General features: G+C 37.9%; 3 protein-coding genes and 2 long non-coding RNA genes across 7 annotated transcripts in view; 3 read left to right on the forward strand and 2 right to left on the reverse strand.

Annotated features, from left to right (window-relative positions):
- Positions 1 to 8,480: 8,480 nt before the first annotated feature.
- On the reverse strand, positions 8,481 to 9,835 carry LOC135134253 (uncharacterized). The gene is made up of 4 exons (XR_010281257.1): positions 9,452 to 9,835; positions 9,050 to 9,351; positions 8,818 to 8,988; positions 8,481 to 8,770 (listed from the first exon to the last, which is right to left on the reverse strand). It is a non-coding gene; the product is annotated as an uncharacterized LOC135134253 (long non-coding RNA).
- On the forward strand, positions 8,983 to 9,340 carry LOC135134254 (uncharacterized). Its single transcript, XR_010281258.1, has 2 exons — positions 8,983 to 9,052; positions 9,113 to 9,340. It is a non-coding gene; the product is annotated as an uncharacterized LOC135134254 (long non-coding RNA).
- A 6,512-nt stretch (positions 9,836 to 16,347) lies between the features above and the next one.
- Positions 16,348 to 19,172, forward strand: LOC135134605 (cysteine dioxygenase type 1). The gene is made up of 4 exons (XM_064063326.1): positions 16,348 to 16,715; positions 18,370 to 18,602; positions 18,769 to 18,935; positions 18,987 to 19,172. Exons 1-4 carry the CDS (start codon positions 16,396 to 16,398, stop codon positions 19,020 to 19,022), a joined length of 756 nt encoding a protein of 251 aa, XP_063919396.1. The 5' UTR covers positions 16,348 to 16,395; the 3' UTR covers positions 19,023 to 19,172.
- Positions 19,034 to 20,440, reverse strand: LOC135134606 (AP-3 complex subunit sigma-2). 2 transcript variants are annotated; one of them, XM_064063329.1, is made up of 5 exons: positions 20,288 to 20,440; positions 20,141 to 20,232; positions 19,798 to 20,089; positions 19,656 to 19,728; positions 19,401 to 19,488 (listed from the first exon to the last, which is right to left on the reverse strand). In XM_064063329.1, exons 1-4 carry the CDS (start codon positions 20,354 to 20,356, stop codon positions 19,660 to 19,662), a joined length of 522 nt encoding a protein of 173 aa, XP_063919399.1. In that variant the 5' UTR covers positions 20,357 to 20,440; the 3' UTR covers positions 19,401 to 19,488; positions 19,656 to 19,659. The 2 variants fall into 2 exon arrangements, with proteins under 2 accessions (XP_063919398.1, XP_063919399.1); XM_064063328.1 differs by lacking the exon at positions 19,656 to 19,728 and having other exon boundaries at positions 19,034 to 19,488.
- Positions 20,441 to 20,561: 121 nt separating this feature from the next.
- The window catches only part of LOC135134604 (neogenin), a 96,041-nt gene continuing 94,444 nt past the window's right edge, over positions 20,562 to 22,158 (forward strand). For both annotated transcript variants that reach the window (XM_064063324.1, XM_064063325.1), the window contains exon 1: positions 20,562 to 20,784. In XM_064063324.1, the coding sequence (XP_063919394.1) occupies positions 20,700 to 20,784 (85 nt within the window). In that variant the 5' untranslated portion in view covers positions 20,562 to 20,699. The remainder of the gene's footprint in view (positions 20,785 to 22,158) is intronic.

Genomic DNA, 22,158 nt, shown 5'->3' on the forward strand with positions numbered 1-22,158 from the left:
ATCAGCCCGTAAAGCCATGGTCGGTCAGGTCAGGTCAGGTCAGGTCGAGGATGGCTGAGAGCTGTATGGTATGTCACAATTGCGGAAATGACCCCACCTTCCTGCGAGGTGCTCAGAAGTCGCACATCGACCTGACCCTCAGCACGGAAGGGGTGGCTAGAAGAATGAAAGAGTGGAGAGTGCTAGAACAGGAGAATTTGGGCGATCACCAGGACATAGTATGGGTGTTAGGTACGACAGGAGAGTGGGAGAGAGGAGAGGACAGAATGAAGGAACGGGGATGGAGTGTGGCAGAAGAGAAGATGGAAAGACTGGCTGAGGTGATGAAGGAGAGAGTGAAGACGATTGATAAACGAGAAGATCTGGTGTGTGAGACGACGAGAGTGCTAAAGGAAACGTGTGATAGGGTTTAAAAAAAAGGGATGCATGGGGAAAAGAAAAGGAGTGTATTGGTGGACGGAAGAGATTGCGGATAAAAGGAAGGAATGCTTGAGAAAAAGAAGGGAATGGATGAGGTGCCAAAAAAAGGAAAGAGATACCGAAATAGCGACGGAGAAAGGCAGGAAATATAAACAAAACAAAAAAGAACTAACAATAATGATTAGAAGATCGAAAGGAAAGGCGTGGAAGAGAGTATGCGAGGAAGTAGACAGGAATGTGTTGGGAGAAGGATACAAGATTGTAACTAAATGGATGGGAAGAGGAATGAGCGGTATCGCGTGTGGCGAGAATGTAATGGAGGAGGCTCGTAAGCTCTTTCCGGAGCACGGCCCTCTAGAGTAGATGGATCTGGTGGTGGACGGATAGGTGCCAGCCTTCACCCTCGACGAGTTACAGGAGGCGGCCGGGAGGTTGAGGAAGGGCAAGGCGCCGGGTCCGGACAAAATACCACAAGAGGTGTGTAAGATGTACGCGAAAGAATGTGGAAAATAATGTTTGGAAGTAATGAATAGATGTTTGGAAAAAGGGCAAGTACCCAAAGAATGGAAGGTGGCGAGACTGGTGCTGATCGAGAAAGAAAGGAAGGAAGGAGAGAATGTGAAATATAGGCCCATCTGTCTGCTGAATGGGATGGGCAAGTTGTACGAGGGAATGTTGGTCGCGAGACTGAGGAACGACGTTCGGAGGCTCGATGGTCTGGCGGAGACGCAGTATGGATTTAGGGCGGGACGATCGACGCCATGATGGATGCACGCGAGTACGCTAGAGGAGCAAATGTAGATACATGGGGTACCCGGCGGTTTTGTGTGATGGTGACTGTGGACGTCCGGAATACCATCAACACGGTATCGTGGAGGGGGATTCTGGAACGTCTGGTAAGTATGGGGGTGCAGCCGTACCTCGTGAACGTGGTGCGGTCCTACCTGAGCGATAGAGTGGTTCAAACGGAGATGGGTGAATTTGAAATGACTGCCGGGGTTCCGCAGGGGTCGGTCTTGGGGCCGCTCCTGTGGAACATATTTTATGACGAGGCTTTAAGAATGGAGGTACAGCTCATCGGGTATGCGGATGATTTGGCTGTGATTGTGAGAGGTAAGAGTGAAGAGGAACTGAGAGAAAGGACCGAAGAAGCACTGCGGCTCGTGGGTGCATAGATGGGGGACAACAGTCTCTCACTTGCACCCGATAAGAGCGAAGCGGTGCTCTTGGTGGGGAGGAGAACGATACGTGGAATGAGTGTGTGTATGGAAGGCAGAATGATAGAGACCCGGGAAGCGGTGAGGTACCTTGGGGTGGATTTTCAAAGAAACCTCAGGGTGGCCGAGCAAGTGAAACGGGTGGTACGAAAGGCCAAGATGGTTGTGGGTGCCCTGGGCCAACTGCTACCAAATGTAGGAGGACCCAGGGCGAGCAAAAAGAGAGTGTTGTGCAGTGTCGTTCATGGGATCTTGTTGTATGGGGCGGAGGTGTGGATCGATGGATACCGCATACAGAAGTATCGACAGATGCTTCTGGGTGTCCAGAGAAACATGCTTCTGCGAGTATGTTGTGCGTACCGCACGGTGTCCGGGGAGGCACTGTGCGTGCTGGCTGGGGTCCCTCCGCTGGATCTGGTAGCGGAGGAAGAGGACTGGAAGAGGAGAAAGAACGAAAGGGGGTGGGAGTCGAGCTCGGCTCCCTCAGTAACATGTAAGGGAAAGGCGAGAAAGGATTTGATGCACGCGTGGTGCGAAAGGTGGAGGCAGACGGAGAAGGCCGCCTGGACAAGGCGGCTAATCCCGAACTTCACTGAATGGGTTGGCAGGGGGCACGGGGAGGTTAACCACTACACCTCCCAAGTGCTCACTGGCCACGGGAGTTTTGGGGCCTATCTGAAAAGATTAGGCAAGATTGAATGCTCAGTTTGCTGGTATTGCGAGGAAGGAGTGGAAGAACATGCAGATGATGCGATTTTTGATTGTCACAGATGGACGAGAGTGAGAGAAGAATGTGAAATGGAATTAGGGAAAAGAGTGAATGTGGACAATATGATTGAGATGATGATAGAGAATGAAGAGGGATGAACGCCAATTGAAAGAATGTTAGTTACAATAATGAAAGCGAAATGTAAGTATGAAAGAGAGAGAGAAAGGGTAGAAGAAGTGAGAGGTGAGTGAAAGAAGAAGAAAAAAAAATGTATATATGGACACAGAGAGGAAGTAATTAATAAAACACGGAAAATGACAAGGGGAAAAAAAGTATAATCATGCACAATCACACGAAAGGAAAAAAAACACGAAGAAAAAAGGTGAAGAAGACAAGAAAACAAAAATGACGACCAACCACCCCCTTGAAGTAATGCTAACGCGGTTCCGGGGGGGTAGGAGAACAGCTGGTCGAGAAAGGGGTTTTAGTCGGTAAAAGTCCGACACTACCAGAGACGATCGAACCTAAGTCTCTGGTGTCCATGAGGGTTTCCCCTTTCACAGAAAAAAAGGACAGGTCAGGTCAGGTCATGTCAGGTCAGGTCAGGTTAGGTCAGAGAAATAATTCCAAAGTCGGGCCTGGCCTCAAATGGGTAAGCGTATTGTTTCTCCGAGTTTGTGAGCGACTCTCACAATACGAACGCATTTCGAAATGCGACAGTGATCTCCGATAAGTCTGTTTTACGTGTATTTTTTTCGTAATAACTGAATTCATTGCAATAATAGACCTCTGAAATTTGAAATGACAACTTAAGACTAAGGATGGTCTAAAATTAAAATCAGAACTCTCGTGAGAGTTGCTCTCCAGTGGAAACGTACCCTTACACATAACTTGTACATATATATCTAGTCATCAATAAACCATTTAAAAACCCATAACTGGTGACCAGCCGACGTGATCGCAATTGAAGATGACTAACGGAGAAGATGGAAACAGTCAGAACCACGTGGATCGCGTACCGCCATTTATCCAGACAACGGAATCAGCGCGCTCGTGAAGCAAGTTGCCGAACGCACGCGACAAGTGGCAGCTCTGCAAGTGGAAAAGAACTCGGCTCCTCAACGTAAATATCGGGGCAGGAGTCGGAGCAGGAGCAGAAGTCGTCCGTGGAATGCCAACAAAAACTTGGGACACCTGCTGGTACCACTACCGTTTTGGCAGTAAGGCAAACGGGTGCGAACAATCGTGTGGATACCAAAAAACGGGACCACCGGCCAGTAGTCGAAGCAACTGGCCGTCCATCTAATGAGTGTCGCCTATTCGTGACTGACCGCGACAGCAAGACCAAGTTCCTGGTGGACACGGGTGCCGACGTTTGTGTGTTTCCCAAGAGATATATAATACGAATATAAACTGTTCTCAATCTCGGCCTGCGGCGAGAATTTCGTTGGACTTTCATCATAGTCGACGTCGACTAAGCCATACTCGGTGTCGATTTCCTACACCATTTTAACCTCCTGGTCGACTTACGAAACGGATGCTTGATAGATCCGCTAACAAATGTAAGTGCGAACGGATAGGTGTGCAGCGTCGAGGTGCCAACGATAAAAACTCTGGTGAACGATCCGCGCAATAAATTCCTACAAGTGGTCGCGAAATTTCCGAAAATACCGAGACCGCAAGTCACACGCGACGGTCAGGTCAGGTCAGGTCAGAAAGCGAAAACGGTCCATTTCATTAAAACAACCGAAGGGCCGGCGGTAACCAGCAGACCTAGACGTCTCCCTCCAGGGAAATATAGCGCAGCCTAAAAAGAGTTCGAAGGGATGGTCAAGGAAGGAATTGCCCGGCTATCCAAGAGCAACTGGTCGTCATCCCTTCACGTTGTTCAGAAGAGAGATGGGAACTTGCGACTATGCGGAGATTATAGGGCTTTGAATGCCAGAACAATACCTGACTGTTATCCAGTGCCCCACATCGATGATTTTGCAGACACTTCACGGGAAAAAGGTCTTCTCTACGATAGACTTGGTAAAGGCATACTTACCACCAAATTCCCGTCAACCCAGAAGACATCCGAAAAACGGCCACCACAACTCCCTTTGGTCTGCTCGAATTTCCATATGTGATTTTTGAACTCCGAAACGCAGCCCAGACATTTCAAAGGTTTGTAGACGAAGTCACCCGAGGCCTAGATTTCTGTTTCGCCTACATTGACGATATCCTCGTCGCATCAGAGACAGAACAACAGCATGCCGAACATCAAATGCTGCTTCTGACAAGCCGACGTTACCTTCCTTGGCTATCAGATATCTCCTGAAGGCACCAAGCCACCTGGTGATAAAATTAAAGCCATATTGGGGTTCAAGAAGCCTGAAACGATACAGGAGTTACGACGCTTCCTTGGTATGATAAACTTTTACCGACGTTTTATACCTGCGGCAGCAACGATCCAAACGGCGCTCACAAGGTTTCTGGGCGGGCCAAATGCCAAGAACAACCAGAAAATTTTTGGGAATAAAGAGAGCAACCAATCGTTCGAAGCAACGAAAGCTTCACTCGCAGACGCAGCACTATTAGCGCATCCCTCGTACGACGCCCCTCTGTCAGTAATGGTGGACGCCTCAGACGTGGCCCTAGGCGGAACCTTACAGCAATGGGTTGAAAACGCTTGGCAGCCTCTTGCACTTTGTACGCAAAAGCTGTCTGGCACCGAGATGACCGCGAACTCTTGGCCGCATACTCAACAGTGAAGCGATTCAGGCAATCCCTAGACGGTCGCAACTTCACTACCTTTACCGACCACAAGCCCTTAATTTACAGCCTAAAGCAGAAACCAGAGAAAGCTTCACGCCAGTTTAGATACCTGGATTTTATAAGTCAATTTACGACTGACTTTCAGTACGTATCCGGCACATCCAACACACCAGCTGATGCACTATCTCGCCTGGACGCTCTCACTTCCAGATCGATCCAATGCATTGATTACGAACAACTTCAGGCGGTGCAAGAACAAGATGAAGAATTGTATAAAGTATTGCAGACACATACAGGCTTGGAACTAAAAAAGTTATTGAACAGATTCAGGTTATATGTGACACGTTCACTCGCATGATTCGCCCATTTCTGCCAGCAGCTTTTCGAAAAGTAGCGTTCAATAGTTTGCACAACCTGTCACACCCCGGCATTAAAGCTACTGTCAAGGTTGTCAAGGAGCGATTTGTGTGGTTCGGCTTAGAGAAAGATTGCCGCACTTGGACTCAGCAGTGCCTAGCTTGCCAACGTTCTAAGATCTACAGACACACGAAGTCTCCGATGGGCAACTTTCCAACTCCATCAGGTAGATTCAAACATATACACATCGACTTGGTTGGATCACTTCCATCTTCACATGGCTCTGAATACTGTCTGACCTGCATTGATCGGTATACTCGATGACCGGAAGCAATATCAATCACAAGAATTACAGCAGAGAACGTGGCTCAGACACTACTGTACGGGTGGATTTCATGGTTTGGAATACCAGACATCATCACTACAGATCTGGGCCGACAATTTGAATCAGAACTTTTCCACCACCTGATGAAATTCCTTGGAGCCAAGCATATTCGAACTACTGCGTACCACCCCCAAGCAAATCGATGGTAGAACGACAACACCGTCAGCTAAAGGCAGCTGTTCGTTGTCACAACACCGACAATTGGGTTGATTGCGTCCCCATGGTTTTGCAAGGAATTCCTACAGCACTTATTAAAGAAGATGACAAACAACTTCCGCAGAGATGGTCTACGGGGAACAACTGAGCTTACCAGGAGAATTACCGTACACCGGAACTTACACATAACTTGTATATATATATCTTGTGATAACCCAAATTTCCCGCCTTTATTGACCTTGAAAAAGTTTAAAAGGCCCGCGAAAAATTCAAAAATTCAAAATTTGGCCTTGGCTGTGATCGTCTAACAAATGGGAACCTACGTTGTTTTTTTTTGAAAAGTGGCGGGAAGACGTTCCTTCATACAATTGCATACACTGCGTGTGAGTCGAGAGCGCAAGAAATAAAGCAAAAACTGAATCAAGTAACTGGATGCAAATACATAAGTTATTACAGGCGTGTGGAGGCAGATCTTTAAAGTTATGGCAGTTAACAGGAGCACAACAAAAGCACCCTTGGGGCGTTGTTGCATAAGCGGAGTTTGGGGCTACCGGTCTGGAGCTGTTTTCATTCCAAGACGGTGATTCTATCTATTGCAAAGCCTACCCGCACACATATCTCCATTACGAACGTGCCCTGCGAAACTAGGCCATTACGGTCGCCAGACCCGCAAGAGGATCTAGGCTAGCACGAAGCCTAGAACGTTACAACATCGGTGGCCGCCCCTGAATCTATCCAAACCTGTGGACTTGTACAGGTGACACGATAAATCTGGCCAACTCGACTAGGAACCGAACTTCGCTTCTGCCACGTTTTCTGTGTTATTTAACCTCAATTCCGTTTTTTAAATATTCAATCTCTTATAACTTTGATATTAACAACAACTGAACAAGTGTTAAAGTTTCAACGAGCAATAAACAACATTTAACTTCGCCATACAATCTTGTGAAATCTTGAACAACAAATAATTCTTATGTGACATTAAAGGTGGGACATCAAATAATTTATATGACAGAAACATTCATCAACAAAGTATTTACAAAACAAAACTTAGCAAGAATTTATGAAACAAAAGATCTGGTGTGAAATGAACTTGTACAAATAGAAATATTATGTGAGATTAAAACTGTAAAACATGAAATTTACGTTCAATTAAAATTATACAACAAATAAAAATTACTGAGGTTAAAACTGTGAGATTGAGAAATATTGTATGAGGTGAAAATTTGCTAAGTTAACAAAATTTACATGAGATTGATATTTGCCACACTTTTTCAATAATTCAAACAAAGAGTTTACGTTATGTCAAACTATATCATGATCAAAGTGATTGGTTACTTCAAAAAAACAATTTACTTTGAGAGTTTAAAATACCGCGAACTGGTTACCCCAACAAAACACATTAATAAACAAACACAAAAATATCCAATCATCGCTCCGAGGGAAATGGTGTCTCGGTGATGTAAATTTTATAATCGTTGCGTGATGTAATCAATCTGTAGCGTTGGGAGGGCATGCCTTGATAAATTAATCAATCTGTAGCGTTGTGAGGGCATGCCTTGATAAATTAATCAATCTATAGCGTTGTGAGGGCATGGCCGACTAGTATAAAGATTATGGCCTGTCCAAAGGTACCATACGTGCTGCCATCTATTAATAATTCAAAAACGACAAAAGAATTATTAACACTTTTTGAAAGGCACAAAGGCATTCATACCGAAACAAACGACCATTGCACGTTTTGAAGTCTCATAATGTCAAATCAAATTAAAATTTTGCTAAATTATTAATAAATGGCAACACATATGGTACCTCTTGGACAGGCCATAATCTTTATACTAGTCGGCCATGGGGAGGGCATGCCTTGATAAATTAATCATGATAACGATGATAACCGCCTAAGGGAAGAAAACATTTTAAACCCCTCCCGCCAGTTCGCAGTATAATGAACTTGTTTAATTGCCGTAAATGAACTATTAGCAATCTTGTGTGAAGAATTTAGAAGTGTTATAATGTAACACTTACGTATATGCATCCATAAACTTATTCGTAATTAACAATACGCGAACTAAATGACCGTTGGGGGCGCCACTGTTAACTGCAACATGGCCGCTCTAAGGCATATTTGACGTATCCTTTATGGCAAGTCTTAAGTGTCCATCGTGTGAAAAAAGTGTGTTGTGTTAATAAATCGAGCGTTTTTGTAGTGGATTTGTTCAGTTTACAGCCTGTTTCGTTGTTTGTGTCAGTTTTTTTTGTAGTTCTCATGTTATTAACCCTTTGTTTAACTTTTTAAGTGAACACATGCTAAATCATGTGGTGTTAAAACTTCTGTGAAAACTTTATTAATTATAGCGATTATTGTTTTTTAAATTAAGTGTTCATTTCATACTATGTATGAGTGGAATAATGCATAATAATAAAATAAAGCATGAATAATATTTCAGGTTATTGCTGTCACCGTTTTAAACAAAACTGCTAAAACAGCATAAGAAAATGTATTTTTCAGTTTCATAAAAGTTAACAGAACACGTTCTTTCAAGTTTAATTTATGTTTATTACAGAATTTTCCAAACATCTCACAATTTGCAACAATAGCATTAAATAACAGAAAGGATGGTATTCCAGCCATTGTATTTAAATCATTATCAGATTTAAGTGTACTTATAAAAGGTGCCACTAAATCTCCACTTGTCACTTGAATATTTTTATCCTTTTTTTGTGAATTTTGTAAATGTAACAAAGCCTGCACGGTTTCCATTTCTAATGCTAGAAAATAATCTGTATTCTTTAAATATCATCAAATGTATACATACTTGAAACAGTTTTTTGATGTAACTGACTGCTGTCGAAGCAATTTACATCAGTACTATCTGTACTTGAAATTATGTAACCTTCAGATTTTCTCATTGTTGTACTTCTGACTGCTTTAAAGTCTCGATTTTTGGGCCTTCTAGGTAGTAATTCTTTAGTAATGATACTTACATCTACAATATTTCATTTATTGTCTATTATACATTAACAACATTTACCCAAATCTGTACTTACCAGGTAATATTTTTATTTATTTTATCCTATGATGTCTCTAACAAGCTGGAGGCCCAATTACAGGAAACATGACATACACAACACCCAAAAGGCAAGGCGGGAATCGAACGCACGACCCAAGGTGTAGTGGGCAAGCACGAAGCTAACTAACCCACCTGGGTCCTCAAATCAAATCCTCAATATGAAATCATCCTGATTACAATGTAGTGAACACACTTTCATGTGCTTTGTTGCTGGTTTTCCCATATTTAGCTTTACCATCCAAGTCTTATATCTGTCCATTTTTTTCCCTGATTCCTAACCTAAAAATATAAAATATATATATACATATTATACTGATAATCAAAAACAATTTAGTTAAATACTGATTAAACTAAATTTACTGTTGATATGAATACTTACCTGTTCATAACATTTAAACAAATGACTTGTTTTTTATGGGGAATTTATGAAAAGAGAGCCCACTGTTTCTATTGTTTTTGCTATGGCAGCGAAAAACACAACAATTTGTATTGTTAACAGTCATTTTTTCAGGAATACTGGGACCAACTTATTTAATTTTGTTGGTTTAACATAAAACAACGAAATTTCACTGTACAACCAACAGTATTTTCATCTTTCACTATGCTCCTGAGTAGAGATGTGTCGTTCGCGAACGAACGAATCAAATTGAACGGGTCGTTCGAATGAACGAGTGACCGAAATCGTTCCCAACGCAAACTAGTCGTTCTTTCGTTCATTTCGTTCACTCGTTCACTCGTTCACCGTTCACATTGTCTCGACTGGATTTTGGTTCCGTTGGATCTTTGAATCATGGCTCCAGCACAGTTCTATGTTCTGTATCCAATACTAGGAGCACATGCTATGCTATTTATGGAATTAACTAAGAACGTAAGTTTTCCAGACAGAGTAATTCCAGTAGTATGAATTTAAATTAGGAACCGGGAACAAAAATGACAATTTATGACGATAACTAATATACAATGTTCATAAACGTCTGAACATTAGAAACTAAAAAAATAAATGTAAATTAAGAATTATTATTATTAAGACCCACCACTGACCCGGAAATGACCGGCATTCAGGCAAGACTTCTATCATTACGGGTACTAAGACCAAGTAATGATATGCATTGATTAGATTAACAAAACAACTTTCGAGATTCTAGAATTACAGCATACAAATTAGTCTGCTATTATTCTCTAATCTCACCCCATCCCCAAAAATCTAGCGTAACTACTATTACTATTGTAATGATTATTAATAAAAAAAAAATCCGTGTTATTTTTTTAGAATCCAGGATTGTGTGACGTCAGATTAAATCATTTTAAATATGCTACGACCTGATTAATTAAGAATATTTAACATTTAACGTTCATTTGTTTTTGTCTATGACATTCAACTTTTTTTTAATACACCGTATACATTGTTTAGAGATTCTTCTAGTTTTTTTTTTAATTCTTTGATTTACCATATGCCATATTTTACTCAAAAGTTGCTTGGAAGCTGTGATAAAAACGAATTTAATTTTTGTGTCAAAAGTGCTATTGATGTATTTATTTGTAAATTCAAGTTACTTTTTTTAAATATTAAATTATTATTTATACATCACAGAATTCAGAAAAAAATCGTTACATGAATCTCTAAAAAAAATGGGAGGCATTAAAAAAATTAAATGTAGGCAAAACCAAATAAACGTTAAATCATTAATTTTTCGAATGAGATCATAGTATATTTCAAACGATTTAATTTGACGTATAACACAATGCAGTATTCGAAAAAAAAAAGACAGCAATGGGCCGGGGTTTTTTTTTCGAATACCTATGCGATAGTTCTGAGCATGACCTTCCCTATAAAGTGATCGGATTCAAGCAAAAGGGAAACTAATAATTAGACCATTGACCGAAGAGCCGAAAGACCGAATGATTCATCAATAGATCCCTGAGCCTTGAATGTTTAAGAACGAAGTGAACGGTGAACGAAGTGAACGAAATGAACGAAATGAACGACATTTGACGACCGGGTCTTCGTAAGGACCGAACGATGAACGATCCGTTCGTAGTGATGACCGAATCTGCCCATCCCTACTCCTGAGTAGTGCACATTTTTGACACCAGGTGTCGTATCAGATCATTTAGATCGCGTATAAGGTGTTTTCCTGACCAAGTGAATTTCATGAAATCTTCTAGCAAGTGGTTTATTGATATAATCCTGATTGTTAAACTGTGTTTGCACTAGCTGACTATCAAGAAAAACTAACTTGATTGGTGAATTTACAAAGAATGAAACAAATTTACAACACGTGTTTCGCGTTGACCGGAAGTCCGCATTTTCCGATTAAAAGGCCGCAAGAATTAACCGCGCGGGTTGGGGACAACAGAGTGACGTCAGCTTCCTCCCGTTTTATTAACTACCAAACCAACTAATTTAAACCTAGCACTTACCACGTGGTTACACTCACACAAGCACATTCAGAATGACCTTACGCCATGCTGCCCTGTCTCTACCAATCCACCAACCCTGTAACTAGAAACCCCTAGCGCTAAATCGTCCGATTATCAAGCAAGCATTTCCGTGCACCAGGTTGCCTATGTTTAACGATTTCCTTTTTTGTGACTGAATTTTTTTTCTTTCAAAAACTTTGATTTACATTAGGTCACCACAATCTAGTCATCAATAAACCATTTAAAAATCCATAGTGTTAATAAAAATTTATTTAAAATCAACAGTTTATTTTATCACATCACTTAATTTAACGTTACAATGCTCACGAAACGGTACATTCCACTTTGACTTTATCACAAACAAACAAAACATTGTCTAGCGCCGCTTCTTCTGCCTGCAGCAGCACTCATTTTTACATAAATTTCCATGCGGTGACATTTTTGGATGTTCACTTTTCACATGATCACCTCGAGGAGGTCTACTCTGGTGAAACGCAGACACTTTGATCCACTCCCCCGACCTTGGATCTAACTGCCAGTGACTCTTACGAACCGATCTTTCACGCCTTGGTGTGCTTTGACAGCTCCCTTCATTGCTTGCAATAACTGACTCGACTATATCTATGTCGTCCCATCGCTTCTCATTTTGTAAAATATCTGAATCCACCCTTCTGTTTCTGCCGCATTTGCAACAGACAGGTTTTGCGTGACTCCTAGGACCTAGTTTACGCAAGATAGAGGCACCATCATCACTGTAATCATAAACCGGCTTATCCAGATTTTGATTTTGGCGACTTTTCTTCTCAAATTCCATCATGGTCCTTCGAACTCTTTCGCGATTTCTGGCTAGAAGTTTTTTTTCTAATTCTCGTAGGAGTTTGAGGTACTCTTCGTTGTTTTGGTAGGGCAAGTCGAGGAAATCTGTAGTGTAGGAGTCGTCGGAATCGCTGAACTGATCGCTTATGGAATCGTAATCGTGCCAGCATCTGCAGTTGCAAGTACAGTGGTTATGGTGATTCCTTTTTACTTGTTCTGTTTGACTCGAAGTGTCAGTCAAATTCTCAATAGTGGTAGGATCTGGGTCAGAAGTCTCGTCCAGTTGTTGAAGAGGAGAAGATTTTGAGTTACGTTTACTTTTATTATAGACGTACTCCTCTTTGGAGGGTTTGCACTGACAACATGTACATACGCCGTCGCCCCAACATCTGCATTCTAAGCCAGAATCGCCAGTAGAGACAGTCTGGATGGCAACCGTTTGAGTCTCAATGGTTGAATATCGATGATTATCTCCCGCCTTCATCGAGATAATACTAAAACTGTGGTCTTTTATTTCGGAGGTGTTATGGATCACCTCAAAACTATCACTTCTGGGATTTGTTACGGCTGAATGGTACGACGTGTCCTTACTTCCGTGGTTCCTATTATCTCCCGCCGATCTGACGTCGTGAACTCTGTGGGTACTGATAGAATGTTCCTTGCTTGGAATCACTTCGTAATCTCGAAGAATGTCTTGAGACACAGTCGCTTTGGTGGGTCTGTTAGTTTTTCTTCGGCCGTGTCCTTTACCTAAAATTTGTTCGCGGAGACTTTCGCTTATTTCGCTGCTGGCAGTGCTGATTGCTTCCAAGTTATCAACCATTGGAGATTTTTAGTAAAATTTACTCCCTGTAACGGTACGTTCAAAGCAAATTTAGTGATCGAAGACTGTTTTCATTTCGGGTTTGATATTCTCACTAGAGCGAATTTTGCAGGTCAGTTATTTGCATTGTTATTTAAACGTCAGGTTTTGACACAGATGACTACGTCGACTGTTTTGATTTTTTTTTTGTTTTTATTCCAAGAACTTGATAAAGACTTCATAAATAAGTTGTGACAAAATTATTTGTTATGTGTAAATATTTTAATGGTCAGATTTGTGCTGTTTTGAGGACAGAGAGGACAATAAGTTCTGTTGTGTCAAAGTAGGGTAGAGGTTCCTAAAATAGCAGTTCAACTACGCAGAGAATAAATATAATTTACTATTGACATACTCACTTGTGATTTAGTCTTGTCGGTTTCAATTAGCCCAATATTTTGATAATAATACTAAGTCGTCTAGTAGGCCATGAAATTTATTTTTAAAATAATAACGTTGGCATTGCAGCTATTTGACACTTTATTTGACCGCACTGTCAAACTGAACAAGGACTCGTTAGTGTTGCCAACATTTTTTTTTTTTAATTAAATTTCAAAGGTTGCCAGACGACTTTTTATTCGATTACTTTCTCAAGTAAATTGTAAAATTTAAAATTTTTACAATAAGCTACGTAAAGGTTCATTTACAAGAGAACATGCTCGAAAAAGCGATCCTGTAAATAAATAAATTCTCATCTTACGCTTTAAAATAGTCTACAAGACAAATTTTAAAGCGATCCAGTAAAACAAAGGCGAACAAATTGTTGAGCTATGTGAAAAAGGAGACAGAGGAACACAGAATTCATAAGATAATCCGCAAGACAACCCCGATTATGTCAGTAATTCAAGATAAGTAAACCGAGTATTGTCTGTGAAACGAAGGGAGCGAGACACATAAAAAGGGTAAAGAGGGTAGAAATGTTCGGTGGAAATGAAGGGTATGTTTGCCAAACCAAATTAAGTTCGTTAGTGAGGGTGCAAATTGGAGCTGGTTTCAAATTTTCCTCGTTTTTTGCTACTACACGGGAATCCATAAAATGACTACATTATTAAAATTATTTTTTTTACAGTGTTATTGACTCGTTATTGTGAGTCAGCGGTGATGAAAGTGGTACGTAAATGTTTGTAGAAGTACACGTCCATGCATCAATAAAATCAATATCTGAGTGTACTGCAATTGTTTTGCAATTTACGTAATTATATTACATAAAATATTGAAGTTGTAATAATGTATGATTCTCAGGAATGTAGTTACACGTTTGTGCAATAAATACGTTTTATATTTCCGTTTGGAAAATCTCGATTAGATACAAAATAAACTGTATATTATTTTTAATAAATTGTAAAGTTTGTGATTCATTTACACTGAACTAGTACTAAGAATTGTGTACAGATACCTCATTATAAGCGAAATACGTAAACAAGTATCCTAGAATATGAAAAAGTAGGTCACCCATTTCTGTCTGCTGTTTATTTGTGATCTTATTACACAAATAATCGTCAAACCTACTGGATAGATTGTTGTCAAAATTTAGATGTATTTTACGAACTTCATGTACATGGTAAATGGTTCACCTAAATTTGTTTCTTCGTACTACTTAAAGTGTGAAAAAGAGATCTTCTATATATATAATTTATTAATCCATGCTTATTTATCACTTTCAGCATGTAGGTTTTTGGAAGAAAAATAAAAACTTAGCTATTTATCTCTTTCATAAACTGATGACGTCATCTTGAACTTGTGTTAATTTAGCTTAAAATTTGTAGCTTGAGATACTCATTTATTTGTTGTATAATCAAGTGTTCATATTTTAATGATACATACATAATGGTTTATCTTTAAAAAATTGTAATATCATTTTAATGATTACAGAATAACGATTAAAATTGATTTATTCATCCTTTCCAAAAAATGATGAAAATCATCCCATATTATTTATTATTATTATTATTACTCCTAAATATATGTTACTTAAAATTTATTAATATGATTTTTTAGACTTATTTATACAGGACGTTTAAAATATCGAAGACTGAATAAATTAATTTTATTGATTAGATCACGAATGATTTACATAATTTTCACAATTCTGAAAACACGACAGTATTATTTTTTGTTTTAACATAGACATTATCATAAAAAAAATAAAATGTATAGAATTCATTTTGTTTATCTGTTCAATAAAAGTCGACACACAGACAACAGACAGACAGACAAATAGATGAAAATAAAATCTGAATAATGTCGATATGAAATAACTAAGAATTTGAGGATGCTGTGGTAATTATTTAGGTACCTACGATGAGTTATCATTTAAGTGGAGTATATTCCAAATTATATCCTGTTGCAAAAGAACATGACTTACCCATAACTTAAATGATAAATACATTTTGTGACATAATTATTTACAAATTCGTATAATTTATGAGATCATAATCATCCTCGTTGTCCTGATTCTTCCAAATTTATTCGCAATATTAATTTATTCATCGGATACAGAAACGGGATTTTACAACAATAATTTATGAGAAAATAATCAAAGTAAAAAACATTATTTTAACAAACTTATGTATTAGTCGGTTGTCACACATTACTTAAGTAACTTATATAAACACAATCCGGTGTCACCAGATCTGACTTTTTCTTGATAGGTTAGAGATAATATACGCAACATTAATTATCTTTACTTTTAATCACATATAAAGTCATCTAGGGAAAATTTTATCTCGTGTTTGGACCGTTTAGTGATTAAAATTTCCCAAACACAACCTAACTGACGCACAATTCTAGAAAAACAAGAAAACCATTTGAAATTCCGCAAGTGGCGGCACACACTACCCCAATGAACCACTTCCCTATTTTTTATTTAGTATACTATTTTAAAAGTGTTACAGAGATGACGTGCATACAGATTTTTCCGCATCGGAAAAATCCTGTCAGTAACAAAACAAAATCACCGCGGTATATATTTTCGCACACTTGTTGCATACAAATAAAGACCGAAGAATTTCAAAGTCGCCGAGTTAAATTAGTTAGAAAGTCCATTGAGAAATTTGCCATTTCCCACGAAGAATGTACTGAACGACTGTAAGGATTTTGCAGTATAAAGAGGGTTCTTCTCAAGTGAGTTTCTAGTTTGATTGATGTTAGCAACAACAATATTTTGAAATAATTTTGAGTTAACTTTGACCTGAGATAAGAAGACTGAAGAAGTTATCGGCATATCAATGGTGAAGTCTGGTTTTGTTCAAGAGAAACAAAACGACACTCGTGTTCGACTGGAAAACATCAACAATTATTCGATCATGTCGCTGTGCGAATATAAGAAAAATATCCGGGATGGCAGTGATGAAATTTTGGAAGCTAAGCTTTGTAAGCACTTGGGGAATGGTTTACCTGTTGTTTGCAATCTCAGCGATCTTATAAAAGAGTTACGGTTGATATTTGAGTGCGAATCTGTCAATGTTGAGTTAGTGAGTTACCTGATGAAGTCGTACAAATCGAATCCTGTTGACTGGAAGAAATACGCAAAGTTTGACAGATATAGGTAAGTCGATTAAGACAATATATTCAAGAAAAAATTAATCTTGTTTCGCTTTTATTGCGAAAGAGTGACCTATCGATTCTTGCTTTATCGCTCCGACTAAAATCCACAATTTTCTTTTAAAAAATCATGATTAACTTACACAATAGTGCTGACCATTATTTCTGCACGATTTTGTTGCCATAATAACATATTTATAAATAATAATAATTAATTAAGATTTCACTTAGTTTTGAATGAAGCAATACATCTTAATTTGTTCAAATCAAAGGTTTTTTTAAGATAGTTTTTTAGTAGTGTGGAATTTTTTTACTCGAATTTTAGATTTTGAGTAACTGTTATGTCAGATACGTGACCGAAATGATTATTTCTTGGATCAAAACAGAAAGGGTATTGCACTAATAGTAAATTCCATCCTCGTAACAATTCTTCCATAATAATTTCTCCAGTTTTCTGTTTTACTACCGTCATTCCAGTAATAGGATTTGTTTCTTATTTTTTGCTTCACTTTCACAAATGAATAATGATAAAAAAGGTAAATAATTTTTCTTTGAATTGGTTTTAATATCAAATTCTTAAGTAGCGGTAATTTACTTTAACATTTTTGAATAGAAAAATATATTGTTAAGCAATTAACAATTTTGGGATGACGTCATCAACTCTTTAGAGGAATAAAAAATTGTTTCAGTCGATGTTCAGTAATTATTAAATCAGTGTCACTATCTTAACAAAATTTCATTTTACTGTAAATAAACACCTCATGCGAAAAATTTTATTGAGATTTGATTAACTGAATTTTGAGATCATCATTTATTTGGAAGAGATGGAACGATAAATTTTTATTACCGCTTTATCATATCCACGATAATCAGAAAGTACATATAAAATTTCCAAAGAATTTGATTATTATGAATTAAACTTACAAATTAAATATGATTTCCCGAAAAGTACCTTGCGTAAAAATTTGTCAATCATTAATGACACCATAAACAAATATGTAAATAAATAACTTTAAAAATAACGAAGAAGTTAGTTTATGAACTCGAGCATAATAATTAATCATTAGCTGAGCTAAAAACCCTGATTGTTACAAGTGTTTACTTATAAAAAGTAGGTTTCCTGTCTTGTAATCTTTTGTCTTTCTCGAAATATAAAAAATAATTTTTTGAAGATTACTAAATTTCATCAGTTGTTGCATTTGTTGAATACGAAATAGATTGCTCCAATTATTGTTTATATTACAGCATGTGGCAAATAATTACGAAACTGCGACAACAAAGCTGGCATTTTATTTGAACAACGTAGGAAATTCAAATAATTAACAACAAATGTGAATCGTGAAACCCTTTAAAGATCTTTAAAAAATTCTTTCGTAAATAATCACAGATGAGTATTAAACTAATTAACGACCTTGTTGGAGAAAAACAACGACACAATAAAAAATCAAGGCTGACAAACAAAATGATACAGAAAACGCATTCATGTCTATATCCGATTCGTATATTTCTTCAGAATGTCATTTTTGGGTCGATATTCACTGTACACCCCCGAGACACCGTCAGCATATTTTAGGGACTTTATTCCATTAAAAACATACTTCCTTACTTACAAAACAAGAAAGTTTCCGTTTCCGTTAACAAAAACAATTTATCTTTAGATATACACGCAACTTGGTTGACAAGGGCAACGACAGATACAATTTAATGATTCTTTGTTGGGGTGAAGGTCATGGTTCAGCTATCCACGACCACGCCAATGCTCACTGTTTTATGAAAATTCTTCAAGGATCCCTTGAAGAAGTAAGATTTGCGTGGCCGGACGAAGAAGGTCAAGAACTCAGGCAAACGAAAAGGACGTCGCTTAATCTGAATGACGTGTGCTACATGAATGGTAGGTTTATCGAATTATCTCATTCAAGAATATAATTTTTAATATTAAAAACAAGGGAAAAGCCCGAGTTCAAAAAGTTACATTTTATCGCACCTATCGCGCTTTCGCAAGTTTTATTTTTGCCACACTTATCAAGGTCAAACTAATAACAAGTGAAAAATTTTAGATTCCCTGGGTTTACACCGAGTTGAAAACGCTTCTAACGTCGATACAGCGATTAGTTTGCACTTGTACTGTCCCCCGTATGATCAGTGTTCAATATTTAATCAAAATACGGGGCAAAAGTCGACCGTCACGACCACTTTCTACTCGATATATGGGAAGCGAAATAAGGTAAAGTAGTAATTAAAGCGTAATTAACGTGTACTTATATTTTTTTCGCAGGATAACAAGGAAATTGTGCAGCCTGAGGACAACTAAAACAATAGCACTTTCACTCAGCTCTTCGTTTATTATTATCATTAAGAAAATAATATATTGTATAAATCAATAGTTATAAATAACTTTTTTTTTATTTAAAACTTTTAATGAGAATATAACAAAAAATATATAAATTGCTATTATCTTCTATTATTAGGTATTTATTTACACATATGGTATATGAAAGTCTTGTTACACTCATAACTAAAACGGGCACGATGATGATTAAAATGCGGGATCAGGTATATTTTGCTGAGGAAGGTTCATCCAACAGAGATTTGCAGTCTGAGGGTAAATGAAATGAAGTTATATCAATGTTGTGAAACTGAGACGCGACTTGAGGTCAGAATTTAAGATCTTTAATCGCTTGCGGGAGATCAGGCAGTTTAATATCTTTGATTTGTTGAGGAATGTTCATGTTTTTCACAGCTGAAACAGCACGAGCAGGGGCTGCCGCTATCCCAGCCTAAAAACAAACAAAACGCTTCATTTATATCCGATAATTGTTAAACGCAGCTTCAACAATTGATTTTTACTAATACATAACAAACTCAGATTTATATTTATTTATGTAACACGTCCATCCACCCCCAAGCAAGACAACACACTTTTCCTGAAAGTATTTTAACTTACTAAACTAGAACTCAGGCTGTGACCACATCGAAACTAATTTTTCTTTAAAATCTGTGTCAAGTGTCCAAAGATTCTATAACGATACAGTGATGTCCTTATCCCCGTACAAAACGCAAAGTGTGTGTGTGTTTATTGATCTTACCTCCTGTTTCTCTAGTTTGTTTTGATCTTCTATCCTAGTCAATATTTCAGTCATGTTAGTTTCTAAGACCATACCACCCATGACGAGCTCGTTTAGAATGTAATGAACTTTATCAACGTGAAATATGAGGTCGAGTTCACACACATTCTCAAAACATTTGTCTAGAGTTTCAACGAACACCTGAATTAAATCCAATATTCCTAATTCACTTTCAGACGAATCCACACAAAACACGAAGTATAAAGTGGCGTAGTGTCGATAAATTAGTTTATAATCGCTTCCACCTATTAAACTGTTATCAAATTGAAGTGTGACCATATTGACTCAAAGTAAAAACGCTTACCTGCCTCCCTCCAGAAAATTACATACATTATCGTCACGCTTAGACACTAACTGAAAAGTTTCTTTGATTATTTGCTGTTGCATGTCTTCAGGCTGAAAGAAATATTTTGTTGCATTGCGGCAGTACACATAACCTTAAAACACTTACGAAATATTGATAAAATTTGGATAATCTTGGTTTTCCATGATTATTGAACACTAAAATTGCTTTAATCATTGTACTTATTTACTTTCGGCACTAGAATAACTGATTAAAACAAACGTTTCATTTTTTATTGTAACTAACATTCATAAACAATGACAGCTGTCAAATAAAGAAGAGACCTGCGGCGGATTCATTCTCAAGCCGCTTGGTGGCACCACCAATGCTCGTTTCCCCCTCTACTAGCGTGAGCACACTTGAAAAAAATAACATCATGGAACACAATAAAATATGGCGGCAGCAGAGTAGCAAGCGATTTTGACAAGAGCAGTTTCGTCTGTTTGTGATAATTTATTTTAAAAAATCAGTGTTATGTAATGAAAGTGGTGATTTTGTTAATTGTGTTTCCGTATAAACAATGACTGGAACAATTTATGCGTGTTACTGTAAATATAGTTTAGTAATATTCGCAACAGTGGCTTCTTTTTTGACATACACACAAGGTAACAGAATGGTTTTTAAAAAATTTATTTCTAATTGTTGAAGCGCTTCTGAGTTATTTCATGTATGAAACGCCCTTTAACATAGATGAAATTGTATAGTGGTGAATTTTTTACGCGGTTTCACCGTCCGGTAGCCTCAAATCTCCGCATTTTTCTGTTTGTTTATATTTATTATTTGAACTTTTCTAATGACGCAATTCTCATTAATTTGCGTCGAAGCTTTTTCTCGTTAGTTTTGTTAATTATTAAAGGTTTCCCTGCAACATTTGTTTGGGAGAGCGTTTTTTGCGGCGACTATCAGTCTGGTGCTTGACTACCTTGATAACAAAATAAACCAAGGTTTGTTTGTACACACTGTTTTACGTGCCAGGTTTTTTTCTAAAACGCGTAATCAGTATATACACGGTGATTGCTTGAATATCGACGGTTTTCGAAATTGATGGTCATAGCGTGCTGTGCTCGGAGTTTGGTTATCTGATCTGTCACGTTTGACATTTGTTGTCGTAATTAGGGATTATTTCAGTCGGCGCAAATTGTTCGAAGAATTGTTTTTTCGGTCAAAGCTGGGAAGCGTTTGTTGTTTTTAATTATTTTTTTGTCTAATTAGAATTTGGAAAGAGAACTTTTGTCTAATTAGTCGGGATTTTAAATTCAAATTTTTGAAAGAACCGTAAAATGGGGCTTTCTGTCCAATTTAAGTTTGAATTGTAATGAGGTTTTATTTCCCAAAACAAAAACTCTGGAAATCTAATTATAAATGTACGCCGTTAATCGCGCCAGATTATGAGTGCGAGGTATGAAGAAAGACATGTTATAAATTATGTATAAGGACAAAAGGAAAAGCAATAAAGTGGAGAGAAATACAGGTACATTTTACTCCCCTGTATTATCCTTTTTATTCTTTATGTTCCACCTGTGGTTTTATAAAAGTACTTGGGTTTCGTAGCGCCCGGATTTTTATTGTTCCAACTCTCTTGACATGAATGTCAAAACCGACAGCAGTAAAGACGGAAGTGTATGGTAAATTTTTTCAGTCACACCCCATTTGCCAGCAGTCGAATAATAAGCAGCATACCATGAAATTATTTGATCTATTTTAATAATCGAGAAGGTGAAATAAACAGGAAGACAAAAAATAAAATATGTCTTTTAATTACCACACATCAGAACCCACGCTTGCACTTGTATGTGCTAATAACAGACACAATCAGTTGCAGAACGCAAACAGGATACTGGAATGATATTATGAAAGCATGACATCCAATAATAAACATTCACGGTATCTGCTGTTCTTTATTTAATCTAGTGTATTTATTTACAAGTTTTTGATTCCATTTCTGATTCGCAAGTAGGATAACCAATCATGCGATCTAC

The sequence above is a fragment of the Zophobas morio genome, unplaced genomic scaffold, assembly GCF_036711695.1.
Source record: "Zophobas morio isolate AGI-343-1 ecotype UQ-CSIRO unplaced genomic scaffold, CSIRO_AGI_Zmor_V1 ptg000023l, whole genome shotgun sequence".
Lineage (NCBI taxonomy): Eukaryota > Metazoa > Arthropoda > Insecta > Coleoptera > Tenebrionidae > Zophobas > Zophobas morio.

Coding starts and splice junctions, on each gene's coding strand:
- LOC135134605 (XM_064063326.1), top strand. CDS start 16,396: ATGGTGAAGTCTGGTTTTGTTCAAGAGAAACAAAACGACACTCGTGTT. Junction 18,603..18,768: donor TGACGTGTGCTACATGAATG/GTAGGTTTATCG, acceptor GAAAAATTTTAG/ATTCCCTGGGTTTACACCGA. Junction 18,936..18,986: donor TATATGGGAAGCGAAATAAG/GTAAAGTAGTAA, acceptor TTTTTTTCGCAG/GATAACAAGGAAATTGTGCA.
- LOC135134606 (XM_064063328.1), bottom strand. CDS start 20,356: ATGATTAAAGCAATTTTAGTGTTCAATAATCATGGAAAACCAAGATTA. Junction 20,233..20,287: donor CCAAATTTTATCAATATTTC/GTAAGTGTTTTA, acceptor TATTTCTTTCAG/CCTGAAGACATGCAACAGCA. Junction 19,489..19,797: donor ACAAACTAGAGAAACAGGAG/GTAAGATCAATA, acceptor GTTTGTTTTTAG/GCTGGGATAGCGGCAGCCCC.